Source organism: Erpetoichthys calabaricus, chromosome 9 (assembly GCF_900747795.2).
Source record: "Erpetoichthys calabaricus chromosome 9, fErpCal1.3, whole genome shotgun sequence".
Taxonomy (NCBI): domain Eukaryota; kingdom Metazoa; phylum Chordata; class Cladistia; order Polypteriformes; family Polypteridae; genus Erpetoichthys; species Erpetoichthys calabaricus.
The window spans coordinates 30,933,632-30,951,310 of NC_041402.2; the positions used below are offsets into that span (position 1 = coordinate 30,933,632).

The 17,679-nt window shown below is 35.8% G+C and overlaps 1 protein-coding gene across 1 annotated transcript in view; it reads right to left on the reverse strand.

The window, feature by feature from the left end:
• Positions 1–17,679, reverse strand: part of col27a1a (collagen, type XXVII, alpha 1a) — a 370,467-nt gene that overhangs the window by 33,121 nt on the left and 319,667 nt on the right. Inside the window, 7 exon segments of the mRNA XM_051931755.1 lie at positions 184–237; positions 4,548–4,601; positions 6,377–6,430; positions 9,734–9,787; positions 9,894–9,950; positions 14,059–14,112; positions 15,416–15,469. Of these exon segments, the coding sequence (XP_051787715.1) occupies positions 184–237; positions 4,548–4,601; positions 6,377–6,430; positions 9,734–9,787; positions 9,894–9,950; positions 14,059–14,112; positions 15,416–15,469 (381 nt within the window).

Here is a 17,679-nt window from a genome sequence, read left to right on the forward strand (position 1 = left end):
TCACATTTATAACCTCATAACTGTCATTCCATATTTAGTTATGGAAGGTTTATATTTTATAGTTAGGGATTGCACACAAATGATATTTTTGTTCCAGGGCCAAGCAATATGATGTTACAAAAAATTATGTTCTATTTTCCATTTGAAGGAAAACAGAATGTAATATAAAAATAGTGTACTTACTGGAGGTCCAGGGCTGCCAACTTTACCCTGAATTCCTGTTTTTCCCTTTTGTCCCTAGAAGAGAAAAAAGATTTATCAGAAGCAAACAGGCATAGTTAGTTGTTCTCCAATCAAAACCAAAATAGAATGCTTATAACATTTCTGTTACTTTATTTAAGAAAAAAAAGATTTAATTTACAGAATCTAGAAATTCAAATCAATATACTGTACATACATACTCTATTGCTTTCGATTAAAGTATTTGTTATGATGAACTAATGATGTTGGCGGTAGTTTTTAGAAGCCAGGGATTTGGATGAGGGTGATGCACAAGATCACCCTAACTCTACCCTAACCCTGTTTGCAACACTTATTGTAAAGAATTATACAATTAAATAGTTACACTTTCCCTTTCATCTGTTATGGTTGTATTATATAGTCAGTGACTTGCATGTGTGGAAAATATACTGCTGTTCAAGGCCTGAATTGGCATTTAGTTTGGGTATTGCAAATAGGAGACCAATAGTTACCTGCCCTTGCAGGGATAGAAAAAAGTAAAATTAATTGTGTCCATGGACACAAAATAATAATGGAAGAACAGTGGAGAATACAGGACCACAGGTAATACATTTACTACCAAGATAATTGGGGGAAGCAGTAGACCGGCCTTTGTTGTTATGACCACTGCAGTGCTGCCTAGTCCTATTATTATAAATTGGCCTAAAGGCTGGCTGTGACACTTGGGCTGCCAGAGAAAGCAATGGGAACAATATATTCCAAGAGGGTTTTTTTTTATTTCAGAAAAACCCCACAGTCAGTGGGCTCAATATCCTTGCCGCTGGGTGAAGAGCATTTGGTGAAAGAGAGAGAGAGACTGAAAGGAGTGTAGGTGAGTGTTTAACTCTGGGGAAGTGAACTAGCTACCCCATTGGGTAAAGAGGGATCCTGTATTGTATTCTATTGGGCCAGAGAAGCTGTGGTCTTTGTAATTTTGTATTAGTCTCATTCCTTGTGTTCCACCTATTCCTAGGTGTGTTTCATATTCAATAAACCAGACTTGTGCATTTATCTGAGTTTCCTTCTATTTTGCCCATCTTGTGTGTGTTTCATATTGAATAAGCCACTCTTCATTTACTCAGGCTCCAATTGTGCACGTTTGTTGTCTACTCTGCTGTACCTCAAAACGTCACCACAAATGCATAAAAAATTGGTACTCAAAAACTCTCCTTTCTGCTCATTCAATACACCTTCAAAACACTACTTATTTACTGCATGCTGTAATTTATACTGTGTGTACTATAATGCTTCTTAAATTAAATTACTAACTTTTTAAAAAGCTGCCTGACCTGCAATAAAAGTTGAGTGTACATTGTATGTGTTTATTTTAATAGTTATTACAAGTGCTTTACAAAGACTACTGTGAACAATCACTGTACAAAACTCATACCCTAAGAAGTATCTAAAACTGGTTTGTGATGCCTCTATACTACAATTGTTATAGTTATTGATAGAAAAATGTACTTTTACAGTAAAATTAAAGTGTTTGTTTGATATCACAGTCATGGTATATATTTTACTTTTGTGATCATTAAAAAGCACGCATTTTAAAATGAATAAGTTTAAGATTGAACTTTGCTTTAACTAAAAATGGAGAAATTAGTAACATATTACTAAAATGTCTATAACAATCCTCAACTTAAACATTTTTAACAAAATTTCCATCCTACAGTACATATTCAATGTCATTTCTTATCTAGAAAAATATTGCTGGTGCTATAAACCTGTCCTGGCAGTGTTCCAGGTTTACACTTATTTGTGTGTGTGTGTGTGTGTGTGTGTGTGTGTGTAACCAGAAGCTTCTAAATTAGTCATGGGGCTTGAACGGTACATCCCCTTATTTTCAGCATTAAAATGAGACATTTGTACTCCTGATTTTAGCTTTTTTCGCTCAAGGCTATGCAGTGCAAACAGTAAAGAGGTATGAAAAGTCCAGCATCATATACTATACTGCTCAATAAAATTAAAGGAACACTTTTTAATGAGACTATAACAACAAGTAAATGAAACTTCTGGGCTATTGATCTGGTCAGTTAAGTAGCAGAGGGGGTTGTTAATCAGTTTCAGCTGCTTTGGTGTTAATGAGATTAACAAGAGGTGCACTAGAGGGGCAACAATGAGACGACCCCCAAAACAGGAATGGTTTAACAGGTGGAGGCCACTGACATTTTTCCCTCCTCATCTGTTTTTTCACTCGTTTTGCATTTGGCTACGGTCAATGTTAATACTGGTAGCATGAGGCAATACCTGGACCCTACAGAGGTTGCACAAGGTAGTCCAACTTATCCAGGATGGCACATCAATACGTGTCATAGCCAGAAGGTTTGCTGTGTCTCCCAGCACAGTCTCAAGGGCATGGAGGAGATTCCAGGAGACAGGCAGTTACTCTAGGAGAGCTGGGAGGTCTTTAACCCATCAGCAGGTCTGGTATCTGCTCCTTTGGGCAAGGATGAACAGGATGAGCACTGCCAGAGCTACAAAATGACCTCCAGCAGGCCGCTGGTGTGAATGTCTCTGACCAAACAATCAGAAACAGACTTCATGAGGGTGGCCTGAGGGCCCGACATCCACTAGTGGGCTCTGTGCTCACTGCCTGCCGGCACCGTGGAGCTCGATTGGCATTTGCCATAGAATACCAGAATTGGCAGGTCCACCACTGGCGCCCTGGGCTTTTCACAGATGAGAGCAGGTTCACCCTGAGCACATGTGACAGACGTGAAAGGGTCTTGGGAAGCCATGGAGAACATTATGCTGCCTGTAATATTGTTCAGCATGACTGGTTTGGTGGTGGGTCAGTGATGGTCTGGGGAGGCATATCCATGGAGGGACACACAGACCTCTACAGGCTAGACAACGGCACCTTGACTGCCATCAGGTATCGGGATGAAACCCTTGGGCCCATTGTCAGACCCTATGCTGGTGCAGTGGGTCCTGGGTTCCTCCTGGTGCACGACAATGTCCGGTCTCATGTGGCGAGAGTATGCAGGCAGTTCCTGGAGGATGAAGGAATTGATACCATTGACTGGCCCCCATGCTCACCTGACCTAAATCCAATAGAACACCTCTGGGACATTATGTTTCGGTCCATCCAATGCCACCAGGTTGCACTTCAGACTGTATAGGAGCTCAGTGATGCCCTGGTCCAGATCTGGGAGGAGATCCCCCAGGACACCATCCTTCATCTCATTAGGAGCATACGATGTTGTCAGGTATGCATACAAGCACATGGGGGACATACAAACTACTGAGTACGACTTTGAGTTGCTGCAGTGAAATTTCGGCAAAATGGACAAGCCTGCCACATCATTTTTTCAGTTTGATTTTCGGGGTGTCTGTGAATTCAGCCCCTCTGTAAGTTGATAATTTTCATTTCCTTCAAATGATGTGGCATCCTTTCATTCCTAACACATAACTCAGTCCATATCAGTATTGATATCCAACAGGACTTTTTCCCATTGAGATCTGATGTGTTTTCAAAGTGTTCCATTAATTTTTTTGAGCAGTTTACTTTAAAGGTAGTCACAGTGACTTTAATAAAAAAAGATAACAAATCAATGTCATTGTTCAAGCTAAGTGGCATCTTGATCTTAACCCACTGATGAGGTGACCTGATGGCACTAAATATGAAAAAGCCACAAAGGAAGTCCTTTTCACTTTTCACTTCATGGAAAAGAAACCAGAAGTATGCTACCCCTGTTTCAATTAAGTGCAGAGTATTGGTGTTGAAAGAATAGTCATGTTTAAAATTATTTTTGTCAATTACTTGCCAGTATCACAATGTTCAGCAAACATAGGCCGTACAGTGAAGAGCACTGTTACTGGACAGCACCTGAGTCCGGAAGTGTCTATAGTCTATGTATTCTTTTCCTTTATGCACACATAAATGAAAATTCTAGTATGGCACTTAAGACAACAAAGTTATAGATTACATTTCACTACAAATTTGTGTATTGATCAATTTACTTATCCTACCATGAACATCGTACAATACTTTCTTTTATATTATTTCTAATGTATATGCTAATTCTGTGTACATTATGATATGTTAATTCTGTCAGAATAAAATGTTACAAAAGCATTACCTTAGCAAATATATAGATTTTCTTGGATGTAATATGGCTAAAGCCATTCACAACCAATTACACACTGAATTATTACTTTTTTATTACATTACATCATTAATAATTTCATTATTGAGAAAATGGCTTTTACAATTACCAGCTCTCAATTGGTGTTTTATCTAAAACAATTAATGTCAGAAAACTAGCTCAAGTGTCTATACTACCGATTGGCAATGGGGACTAATGCAAGTTGAAATCTGGCTTTACCTCTTGCCCTTTGGATCCTTTTGGCCCTGGATGTCCTGGAGGCCCAGGTTCTCCCTAAAACAAAACAAAATAGATAATGTCTTTACTATAAACTCCCTGAATTACACATAAATAATTTGAACATAACAAAGTAATCCATGTGTTTACATAATGATTTTTAATAGCAATATAATAAATAATTTACTTGTATACGGCAGAGTTCTATTCACACAAACTGCATCATTCATACTGATTGAAATTTTTAAGATTCAATCAACTGAAGCAGAATTCTTGGAAATTATAAAGATTATCCCCAAAGTAAAAACACAAGCATGATTTGGAATATAGAGAGTCTAAATCAACTGTGCTTGACAAGACAGACTATGTATCTTACAGGCTAGAAGCTGAACTTGTAATAATGAGATAAGAAAGTTCAAATACAAAATCAGAATAATTGTGTGTAGTTGAGCAAGCAACTTACTGTAGAAGCTGGTTAACCTCCAAAAGTCAGAATCAACTTCATATCAAGTGAACTATACAAATCAAGTTACTGTAAAATTATCTGGCATGTTCGTTCAACATGGAATGTGCTATATAAAAGCAGTGACTGATTTGAAGTGGTATAGAAGTATATATAATGTTTTGTTCTCTGGCATGTGTTTGAAATATAATGTAATAAACTTTTAAAGCAATTCTTCAGGATACTATCTAACAAATTCAAAATATAATCTGAAAACTACCTATGCTGATTTATAGTTCTCACACACTGCCATATAAAATTTAGTATTTTGCCTTTTTAAATGCCGTGGATGGTCCACTTACACTCTATTGATTTTTTCTACTCCCAGATCAGTTTGATTTTGTACTGTGGAACTAGTCTGTCACAGACTACTAGGATTTATATGCCTTGTACTGCTATAAGGCAGGTTATTTGTTTTGGGTATCTACTGAACAGCTATCTTAAACATTCATAAGATTTAACAAACTGAAAATGCTGCAGAACAATGCAATACATACATAAGGATAAAAATAAAAAAAATAGATAATGCTCTAACTGTAATGGAAAATACAGATATATTGCACGTATACCTGTACTTATAGCTCCACTAAAAGGTAGAAGGTGAGTTGTGGAAAAGCACACTGTTTAATGAAAAAATGTTAAGACCACATAAGATAATACTATGGAATATTTAGGACATGTTAGAAAAAAATATAAAGATTGTTTCTGCTCCAGGTGGCATGGTGGTGCAGTGATTAGTGTTGGGTCTTCACAACTCTTTATCACAAATCTCAGCCTATCAATGCAAGAAAGGAATTAGCATGTTCTAGAGGAAGTCCTTCCTTTATTCTCAAATACAATTCAGATGTAAATAAACATATAACGCATAGTCCCAACCTCTTTCTCTCTCTTAAACATCCAAGCCAGCATAGGCATATATTCATGATCGTGCTTATATGGCCTGAGAAACAAACAACATCTATGCAAGTGAGCACAAAAAGTCACAAGTACATCCTCTGACCCCTTAAAGTCATGAAAGAAGACAATTTCCCCTTGGGGATTATAGCACATCAAAAAAAATCAAAAGTACCATTAAAAAGATGGTAATTCACAAAATTAATAAATAAAAACAATTCAAATTAGATGAATTCTAACACCAACAACATAACTTTTGATAAAGAAGGGACTGATTCTTCTTTTCGATTATATACATTAGATTTGTGCAAAACAAAGAAATGAAAAAATCAGATGGTTTCTACTGATGTGCAGTTAAAGAACTGCTGTGTTGTACTGACCCATTCAGTCATATTTGATAACTCGTCATATTTAAATAAATATACTAATTACTTACTGGCAAACCTGGGGCTCCAGCTTTACCTCTCCCACCATCTGGTCCTTGTAAGCCCTAAAGCAGAATATTTGTTAAACATAATACGTACATATCAGACATATACCTCTTGCACATGTTTTTGTCTACTATCAGTTTCTGCATTAAATGTTTCTTACAGTTGTAAGTGTTTAAAGCAGTGGTTCCCAAACTTGGTCCTGGGGACTTCCTGGAGTGGCAGGTTTTTGTTCCTAACAACATCAGTTTTTAGTTGAATTCCTAGCCTAATTAAGTGAACTGTTATTTCCCAGTTTCTGTGTTTTGTGATCAATGGAGAAATTATAACAGTAAGTGGGTTAATATATTTTAATAAAAATTAAGCAGTTATATGTGGATAATGTTTTTATTTATATTCATCCTGATTTCCATTTTGTCTTTCTATTACTGACTAATTAGTGGGTCAAATGCTGAAGCAGTTGCAGCCTTTCATCATTTGGTGTTGTTACCCTGGGTGTCTGCTTTGCTTGTATTTAATTGTCACTATTAGAATACAATGAAGGGAGCAGACTACACAGAATAAGGGAAAAAATAATAGGGAAATAATGAAAAAAGAGTTAAGCTTTTAAAGCTATAGCAAACAAATAGAAATATTTCTAAATGTCCTATAATGTAAAAATCATACTGCTGTGCTTTCCTGAATGCAGTATAAGGGAAGAAATAAGACCAGCTAACTAAATGAGATCTATTATTATCACTTATTGTGAATCTGGTTGAAACAAAAACCTGCAGCCACAGGGGATCCCCAGGACCGAGTTTGGGAATCACTGGTTTAAATAAATGTTAAATGAAGACTTTATAATGATAATATAAGAAGGTATACTGTACAAGCAAGAAAACAGAATTCAATATATCTTGTTCATAGTATTCTTTAGTTTTTACCTTGAAGTGTCCCATCAAGAGAAATGCAGTTATGTCTCTAGGCTCTTTATTCTAGATTTTGATACTCAATTGTGCAAAGAAAACTTTCTGTCACTTTCTTAAGCCTCCACTGGAATCCTCATGTATGTAGTAAGGTCTGTTGGGCCATTTATTTGGATTGCCTTTAGTGGTATTCACAGTGTATATTACAGTGTTATATAGAATATAAGATACCTTTTATACTGAAGATACTAATCTGGGGCCCTGAGTATGCTTGGAAACGTGTAAGCCATTTCTTACATAAAAATCATGATTTATAAAATCATGTGAAAATTGGCTTTATGTTATGGCAAATGCAGACCATTTGTAAGTCCTACACATACTTTATTGGTATTGCCATTTTAGCAACTCCAGGCAGTAGTCTTGTTTCACTGTGCATTTCAATGATGCATCAGTCACATTCTGATGTTCCTGAACTAAGCATATTACATATCATATACTGCTTATACTTAATGTTAACAGCCTTCATGTTTAGAATATTTTGTCTATATAAAGAGTATGGTGTGTACCACACATGGCATGACCCTCAAGTCTGCTTCCTACATTACTATTTGATAAAATAAAGGAATCATGGGTTCAGTTACAGTATGTTATTAGGTACAAATGAACATCACATATTAGTAAAAGTGCTTTCTTTTTATAAAGGCAGATTCATTTTCTGATGGTGCCTCCATTGTAAAATGAGTTCAGTTAATTGCGATAAATACATTAGGAAAATCAGCAAACACTAAAAACCACCTTTGATCATGGTTTCCTCACCATAAGCATAAGGAAATTGGGTGTATCTGGGAAACATCTTAATTACACCATCCCATACAGAAAATGGATCAGTTATGACTGTAAGATTCCTGACCAATCAGCCAGTTTACTCTAAAATGCACTCTTTGCCAAATGCCCTAACCTACGGCTGTTAAAACCTGTAATGGAAAAGGGCTTGTGTGATTTTTCATGATGGTTTCTGTAATGTAGACTCCAATTCAGCACACAACTCCACGAGGGCAGCTCTAGTAAGTGCAAATCAGCTTATAAGCTAGTCATCATCATGAGCCAAAATATCATTGCGATCCCTGAAAACTGACTCCTTGTGTAGCCTGCCATTGGTGATAATCTTCCAAAAATGCTAAATTTGCCATTGCCAGTTATGTTGTAAAACACACAGCTCAACATGTGTAATCTTTCTTTCAGATGATACTGGGCTTCCCCCTCAGGGGAAAGACAACATAAAAGAGCAGATTAATGAAAGGCACTCCCATACACATTTAATGATAGAATGGCCCATTGGTTCATTAAAGGGTAGATGGCGGTGTTTTGGCTTGTTGGGTGGCATAATGTTGTACAGCCCTACAAAGGTTTGCGGCATTGTGATGGTTTGTGCAGTACTGCACAACATAGTACAGAAACATGAACTGCCTATGCCACTTGAGATGGGACAAAATGAGTGCATAAATGACCTCGGCTCTGTTCTTTAGAACATCCACACAACATCAATTCAAAGACATGTGGATGTTGTGCATTGAATATAAACAGACTTGCATGTATTTTGACATTGCCATTTACTTGGCAAAATGATTTTTTTTACAAGTTCAATAAGAATGTTCTTAATATCTTGCAGTGCTGTGCATAGTGCCTGCATATCAATTCAAGCTGTGTTTCCTTTTGTGTCTGCTCCATGATGACATATTGCCATCACTCTCTCCGCATGCCTGTATTCACTTGCTCCCACAGTTGTTTTTTGTCTTTTACTTGTGACTCTCACAGAGAGACTAACAAAAAGAATGTTTTGTAGTTCTCCACCTCAGTAATACCTCAAGTTCTCATTCACTGAAGTTTCAGTTTCTGTATTCTCCCATGGTTTGTAATAAAGACATCACTCAGGAATATGGCAAAATTTAAATGGTTATTAGCTCATAAATATTCAAAAAAGGTGCTGTTTAAGACATACAGTACATGCTTACTGGCTAGAGAGGTCAAGGAGTAGCTAAAAGCTTGTGCACACGCATAGTTTTAAGTTAATCTGAGATTTATAAAGGAACGTGGTGTGGCATGTGGATATGCACGGTTTTATGAATTTGTTTTTTTTTTTGCATACTTTTTTTTGGCCTTTTGAGCATAAGCAAAATTTTAGTATGGAATCTAAGCTAGGTTTTATACATGAGATCAAAGGTGTCTATTGGCTTCCCTAACCATCAGAGTATCTCATAATGGTGATTGAGGTTCCATATAACACACAAATTAACAGATGAAATGGCCACTAAATAAGTTGTAGCAACATTTCATTTCAAGCACTAAAAAGCTGAACACAGCAATCAGGGATAGGAACAGAGACAGAGAAATGTATTATTTGTTATGACATCTGAACTGACAAAAGGTTGTCTCAAGAAAAAAGATCTAGAAGCCACTTACAGGATAGCCAGTATCTCCAGATTCACCTCTGTCTCCTCTGTCTCCAGAAGGACCCTGTAGTAGGAGAAAAGGGAATGTCTTTCAAAATAAACAAACAGAAAAGAGGGGTCCTTCCTTAAAAAACAAAGATGAAGGGAAGAATGGAAATTGCAATTCATACTCTATCTCCAGGTGCTCCTGGGGGCCCAGCTGTCTTCCCATCATCTCCTTGTTCACCCTGTTCAAAGCAACAAAGTTGTTATTTCGGTTTATTAAAAAAGTAAAAAAACAATAAAATGAAAAAAAAATACAACCATTTAAAGTTGTTTATAAAGAAGTGGGAAAAGAAGTTTTACTTCTATAGCACATTTTCATTCAAAGGACATGGCTGAAAGTGATTAGCTCAAAGACTTAGTTACATGCAAAGAAAAACAAATGAAATTTAGATACGAATAATCAATAAATAGTATACAAAAGATAGATAAATAATGTACACATACAAAAGAAAGACAAACAGTTAAGAGAAATAGTCCTTAAAATATAGATTTGATTTGATTTTTATAAAAAAGTCACCCTAAATAAACCCCAAAACACTTAAAAAAAAAACAACCAAACAAAACAAAATGGAAAAAGTAGCTAACAAATCTTAACCATCGAAAGCAGATTTTCTTAAAATCACACCTTCAAGTCAACTGTATCTATGCACTCCATTACAAATAAACTCCTAATAAATCAATGAAAATTTACATTTGTGATTATTCTGTTGCTTAAAAAGCTATTTATAACGCTTTAAGGAGTTACATACTGTATGTGTATGTGTGTAGGTAAAAATGAAAAAAGAAAGCAGGATTGTCTGTTTCCTGATTCTGTATCAGGATAAATGCAGTTCATAAAAACAGAACACAATTGCCAGCTACAGTTTCACTTCTTGAATAGCATTATTTGTCAACAGCTCTATTCTGTGCAGATGTTGCATGTATGTTCTTCACAGTACGCAATATAAACTGCTATTCCTGTGTGGCTATGAATAGACTGTACAGTATATTATATGTACTGAATGACTTGAGTCAGGAGTGCATTTATAAATTGCAGTCAATTGTTGATTTGAATGAAAACCTGCTGACGGCATATATCACGATTCATGAAAAATGCTTAAAAGATGCTGATTTTGCTGCATCAGCACAGTGCAAAAAAACACATAGGTTTATGTGCAACTTCTGGGAGAATCACTATAGGCCAGGTTGCTGACCAAATTTAGGCCAAGAGCTAATCAAAAAATGCTGTAGAAAGTCTCAAAGATTTATAGGCAAATCTTGAGACTACATAACTTTGCATACATTTGACGTCAGGAATGGAGAAGCCTCTACTCCCTAAAAAGAACATACATGCATGACTGAAATTTGCTGGACAACATCTAGATAAAAAACAAGACTATGGGAATAATGTGATTGGGAGGTTTAGACAATAATGCTAAACATCATGTTTGGAGATTACCACAAACTGTCTTTGGCCAAAAGAATCTTATGATACTGTATGGCATGATGATGAAAGCATTATGGTTTGGGACTGCCTTGCTGCCTTATGGCATGGCCAACCTGCTTTTATTAAGTTAATCACAAATTTCACAATTTACCAGGGAGTATTTGAAGAGAATTTGAAGTCAGCTGTCAAAAAACTGAAGCTGAACCATAAGTGAAACTTTCAATAAGGCAGTGATACAAGGTACTAATGTAGATCCACAAAAAAGAATGGCTCAGTTAGGAAGAAGGTTATGGGATGGCCAAATCAAAGCCTGATTTTTAACATCACAGACATGCTGTGGTGTGATTTGGAGCATGCAGAACAGGCAAGGAAGCCCTGAAATATCACATAGCTGAAGGAAATCTGTAAGGAGAAGTGGACAAGTTTTCTAAGTTAATGAAGGAGACAATAGAGAATTACAAGGAAAGACCTAAATGAAATTATTTTTGCCAAAGGGGCCAAAATTTCAGCTACTGAAGCTAGGCGTATATGTATAATTTGCATTTGCAATTCTGATTTACTGATGAATAAATGTTTGCAAAGAAAACTTTTCATCATTAGTTATTACATTAGATCAACATTGTCCATTAGTATTGTTAAAATGAATACTCATGCATACAAATATTTTTAGGAAAACACATCTTTACATGAGGTATACTTAATTATGCACAGTATTGTTTCTTTGGTGTAGATTTTTTATTCACAAAGTGAAACAAATAGCTAAATTATTTCAAAAGCCACTGGGTAAAACAGATGTTTAATATATAACACAGAAAACACTTTGACATTTATCAGGCACTTAGCCTGTTTACCCAGCACACTGAGAGATACAAGACAGATATAATAACCTGTTTGCAAAGAATGGATGCTACAATTATAATCATGTAACTTTCTCTATTTTGGCTGAATCTGCTTTTCTATAAAATGGTATCTCTACAGATGCAAGACCTGCTTAAGAGAGCAGCAGATATTATATAGCAACTGGAGATCATAGAAAGCAAATTCAGAGTTATGTAGATTACCACAAGAAAAGCACTGTTTGAACAAAAAGTGAATACAAAGACTCAGGAGAACACCTGAATATGATTTGAATACCCTTTCTTATAGCTCAAATAATGTGAAAGTTATTTATTCAACCACTTTAAAGGAGAAATTATAAAGACTACAAATGAAAAGTAAAAAAAATGCTAAAGCTACCAAAAACAAATCCATTTTGTGTATGGCTCTCTGACCAATTTGTGTTTAATAATATATTTAATGAAGGTAGTGTTATAAAATTAAGTCTTTCAAGTTAATAACCTTTATTTTGCATAATAAAAAATACATAAAAATCTTGGGGCGGGGGGAGGGGGGTGGATGCTAAATCTCATTTTGATTTTGTTATATTTTTTCTTTTCTTTAATTATATTTAATTTGAAATAAATGGTTGTATATGATCTATTGTTATTATTATAGATTTGATTAATAGAATTATATTTTAATGTTCTGATTTTTGAAAATAAGATATTAAAAACTATCCCAAAATCCTTCTGGAGGCACATTACAACAGAGTCTTTTATGCTGTGAATCAGGTGATGGATTTGTATATCCATCTTGCAAACTTCAGTCCACTGCCTTCAAGACCTGTAAATCAATATAATAATCAATTTTTTATACTGCTACTTGTGTAGTAAACACTTCAAAAAATGCTCTACAGTGGTAGAGATGCAGTATAAAACACAAAAAAAATAGATTAAAAGATCTGTTTTCTTGCTGAAACATAATTGTTAACTTACAGTATATACTGTAATTGGAGGGTAATTAATTCAATCCACAAATCTACCATGTTTAGTCCAAAGATGTCTGTCTGACATTTAGGGTGGTGGTGCAGTATGGTTACAGTGCACCTATCATATTAATTTTTAGAGACCAGCTATGTTATATGGGTTGGAGACGGTGGCACTGACCAGAAAGCAGGAGACAGAGCTGGAGGTGGCAGAGTTAAAGATGCTAAGATTTGTACTGGGTGTGATGAGGATGGACAGGATTAGAAATGAGTACATTAGAGGGTCAGCTCAAGTTGGATGGCTGGGAGACAAAATCAGAGAGGCAAGATTGCGTTGGTTTGGTCATGTGCAGAGGAGAGATGCTGAGTATATTGGGAAAAGGAGGCTAAAGATGGAGCTGCCAGGGAAGAGGAAAAGATGAAGGCCTAAGCAAAGGTTTATGGATGTTGGGAGAGAGGACATGCAGGTGATGAGTGTAACAGAACAAGATGCAGAGGACAGAAAGATATGGAAGAAGATGATCCGCTGTGGCGACCCCTAACGGGAGCAGCTGAAAGAAGAAAAAGAAGTCACAGTTTGCTCAGAATGTTTCGCTTCTTTAAGAGAGATAAGTTTAAAATTGTGCCAAGGTTTTTAGATTGATGTTTTTGAAATTACTTACATTTGCACGTCATGATAAATTCAAGACATATCAATACAATTTGAAATTTCTTAGCAAAGTTTTTCAAAGAATAAAGTAGGTGTACTAGTTTTAAAAAGATGAGTCAGCTGGAAGCCTAGTTGATTCATGCAGACAGACAGAGAGACACTTAGACAAACATTCAGATATGACAACAACAGCAGGTGCTTTTCATGTTATATGTGGATACACCTATAAATAAATTTATGATTAACAAAGTAAAAGTTTAAATTCAAAATGAAACAGATCAGCTACTTTGTTACATTAAGGATTTTTTCACCGCCTTTATCCCAGGCAAGAATGACTAAATACTAGGCTTGGAAAATTAGTAGTTTTTACCACAGCAAATGGAGGAGGAGGAGATTAATGCAAAAGTTCACCTTATCACCCTTTGGTCCAGGTGGTCCAATTGGACCTTGAGATCCTTGATGTCCCTATGAAAAAAAAAAACAGAAAGAAAAAATCACCAAAAACATAATGAAAAGATAAATGAGGTTGAAATAAACATTTGACATTCCAATTACCAAACTGTATGAATTTGCACATTTAAAAACTCCTGAAAACAGAAACAGAACAATTTTTGTAATCAACATCATTCTTAAAGACACTGAGAAACACAATCAACTTAATTTAGTATTTGACATACGCATACATACACTGAAATTTGCCAAATGTCAAATACTGATTGTTTAAGAATAAGACAACTGAAGCTATCACCTCTAACCTCTTTCTTCAACAATACATACATAACACATTTTAATTATATTTAAGGTCTGTGATGATATTAAATTTCTGCATACACTGTGAGGAATATTTTTCATACTCATGCTTGTTTAACACATAATATAAAAGATACATGTTTTTTGGGGAGGGGGAATTTTTATTATAAAAAATATATGCCAAAACAGAGTAATGCAAATCAACAATGAACCATTAAAACCATCATAAAATAAGAACATCCATCCCACCACCCCGTGAAGCCATAAAATAGTGAGAAAAAATAGCAGCAATAAGATTCAAATGACTCAGTAAGTAAAGGAATGACTACAAAAAAAATAAACTAAGTAGAATAACAAATCTCAGCTCCCATCTATACAACGTCTTAAAAGTTGCCCATAGACCTTTAAAACATTGGAGCTTGCTGCAGCACTAATTTTTGCAGCAGATAATTCAATTAATGTAAAGTTAAAGAAGGAACATCTCTGAAATTTGAGGGGTTTGGAATCTGGAAGTTTTAAAAAGGGGCTAAAGCTAACTTTGTGGTAATTGTGCCCAAAGAGAACTGCCTAAGCTTAAAAGAGTAAAGAGGGAGTGAGAGAAGAGGAAGGTCCTGGAGAATGAAGATATCAGCAATAGAAGGAATGTCTCAAAAGAGGACAAATGTAAAAAATTAGAACACAACTCTCCAAAAGGCTGAGATTGTAGGACATTCCCATTACACGCTGTATGTATAAAGGTGCCCAGGAATTTGGAAAGCTGAGAAAACAGATGAGGTCACTGCAAAGGTTCGTAACAAAACATTTACAGTGGGTCAAATGCAAGAGATATACAAATGTTAATTGGGTGTGTTAATGATTTGGGTTTTTAGGTGCAGAAGTAATATTTTTGAACAATAGATGCCAATGAAAAGGAGTAAACAATATACAGGTACATTTTTTTTTGTTTAATGCAAATACATATTATAGCTTCTGGACATGAACAATTAATTAATCCAAGCTAAAATAATCTTGTTCTTACCTCATATCCTGGTATTCCTGGTTCCCCTTGTTCACCCATTCGACCTGGGGCTCCCTGTAAAACAGAAATTACATTTAAATGCAATAGTATGTGGAGATGTTGTTTTTTTTCAGTTTGTATTTTACTTACTTTGTATCTTATTTGTAAATGTTGTAGAAGCAGTACTTTTCTTGTAGACATTTTACAAATGTGTTTTATTCATTTCTATTCTGTCATATCACAGTACTGGGCTACTGAAAATGTACTTTGTCTGTTAATGCTTTGGGTATTTGCTTAAGAATCACCAGAATGATTTGATAATTAGTTTATGTAGAAAATATTTAAGCTTTGTGGCACTGAAAGTTTAAAATTTTAGGATTGCTACTATGGAGTGGTGTTTGGTTATAAGAGATGAGCTAATGCATCTAACACAAAGTGCTATATATGACGAAATGCATCTACCCAAAGTGTAAATTATGATAGAACAAGAGTGCTTCTTATAAGCCCTCTTTGTAAGTTACACAAGCATGCCTCACTATAGCCTACTGACTCTAATGACAGAAGAATATTAACTCTAAAAGCATTTAGGACAAAATCTTTTTAAAAAAGGCAAAGCTGTATTGGATACATGATGACCATAACATCCCAAGATATGCTTTATAAGATCAGCAAAAGAGCAGATCAGAGAGAGACAGGAAGAGGGGAAAGTCAATCCAAGAATGCTCCGAGTTACTGCTGATGGTTCAACCAGAGCAAGACATGGGCTGCCTGTTTGTATGGTGTTCACATTTTGTATTGCTTTTGTTTATGGCATTATTTATTTGAATAATGCTTAAAGATTAAGATACATAAAAATCTGCTTTCTTGCTTGCACATTTGCTTTCTTCTGATACATTGGGCTGGGAACCAAGTTCCTATCTATTCAAAGTCACAATTCAAAACTGAATCTGCAGGATAGATGGAATATCAAGAAACTACAATTGATTAACGTGCCAGCAATAAGGACACCTGATTAAACAGCTAGCAATTAGAAAACCTGGACTTCATTAAGTCTCCTTAAACCTTAAACAAAGAAATATAAATCCATTTAAAATATTCTCTTGTATTTTTAAATGAGTGCTATCCATCCATCCATCCATTATCCAACCCACTATATCCTAACTACAGGGTCACGGGGGTCTACTGGAGCCAGTCCCAGCCAACACAGGGCGCAAGGCAGGAAACAAACCCCGGGCAGGGTGCCAGCCCACCACAGGGCACACACACACACACACCAAGCACACACTAGGGACAATTTAGAATCTCTAATGCACCTAACCTGCATGTCTTTGGACTGTGGAAGGAAACCGGAGAACCCGGAGGAAACCCACGCAGACACGGGGAGAACATGCAAACTCAGAACCCAGGTCTCCTTACTGCGAGGCAGCAGCGCTACCAACTGCGCCACCGTGCTGCCCCATGAGTGCTATAGACTGATTTTAAATTCTGTATCTTTACTGACATGAACCTTGTATCTTTTAGTTCATTCTTTTAGAATCTTAAGAAAACAGATTGTTACAAATACTTTTTGAAATGTATTAGCTTGGGGCAATTAGAATCTGAATGGACAAACAGCCTGAGGAAGGCAAACACGTATTGATTATTCATTGTTATTTCAGGTGAAGTGAGGCCTTTAAGTTTTGGTTTGCTGAGCAAAAAATAAAATAGCAGATAAGAGAGGAGAAATGCAAAGAGAACAAACATAGAAATTTTGATGATAATATATTCTAAGTACAGTATACTGAGAAGAGCACCTGATGCAGGTGATTGCCATATTCCCACAGGGATTAGCAGCTCAGGGGGAAGCCTCCAATAAAAAGAAGTGCAGTAACATTTTTAGTCTTAACCCCTAAAATTCATACTTCTTTTTTACTAAGCAGAACAGCTTTAGAATAAGAGGAATATGGTTGAAGATAGCAAAGGTATACAGGTAAAATTCCATTATAACGAATATCTTTACAACAAAATTTTCATTACAATGAAGTATTTTTATGGTCCCGACAGTTTTCCCATATGACACGAGTTTATAGAAATCTTGTTACTACGAAGTACATTCAGCAGATACTTTCATTATAACGAAGTGCACAAGAGCTGTTAATTCTGTGGTCGCAGCTCAGTTGTGCACAATGATCCCCAAACAGAAACACTGTAATTTTTTTTCTTTCTTCGAACTTTCCTCGTACTGTTTTTTTTTTGCCTTTTTTGTTTCCTGCGGTTTTCAGTGATACCTTTTGCTTATTGCTCGT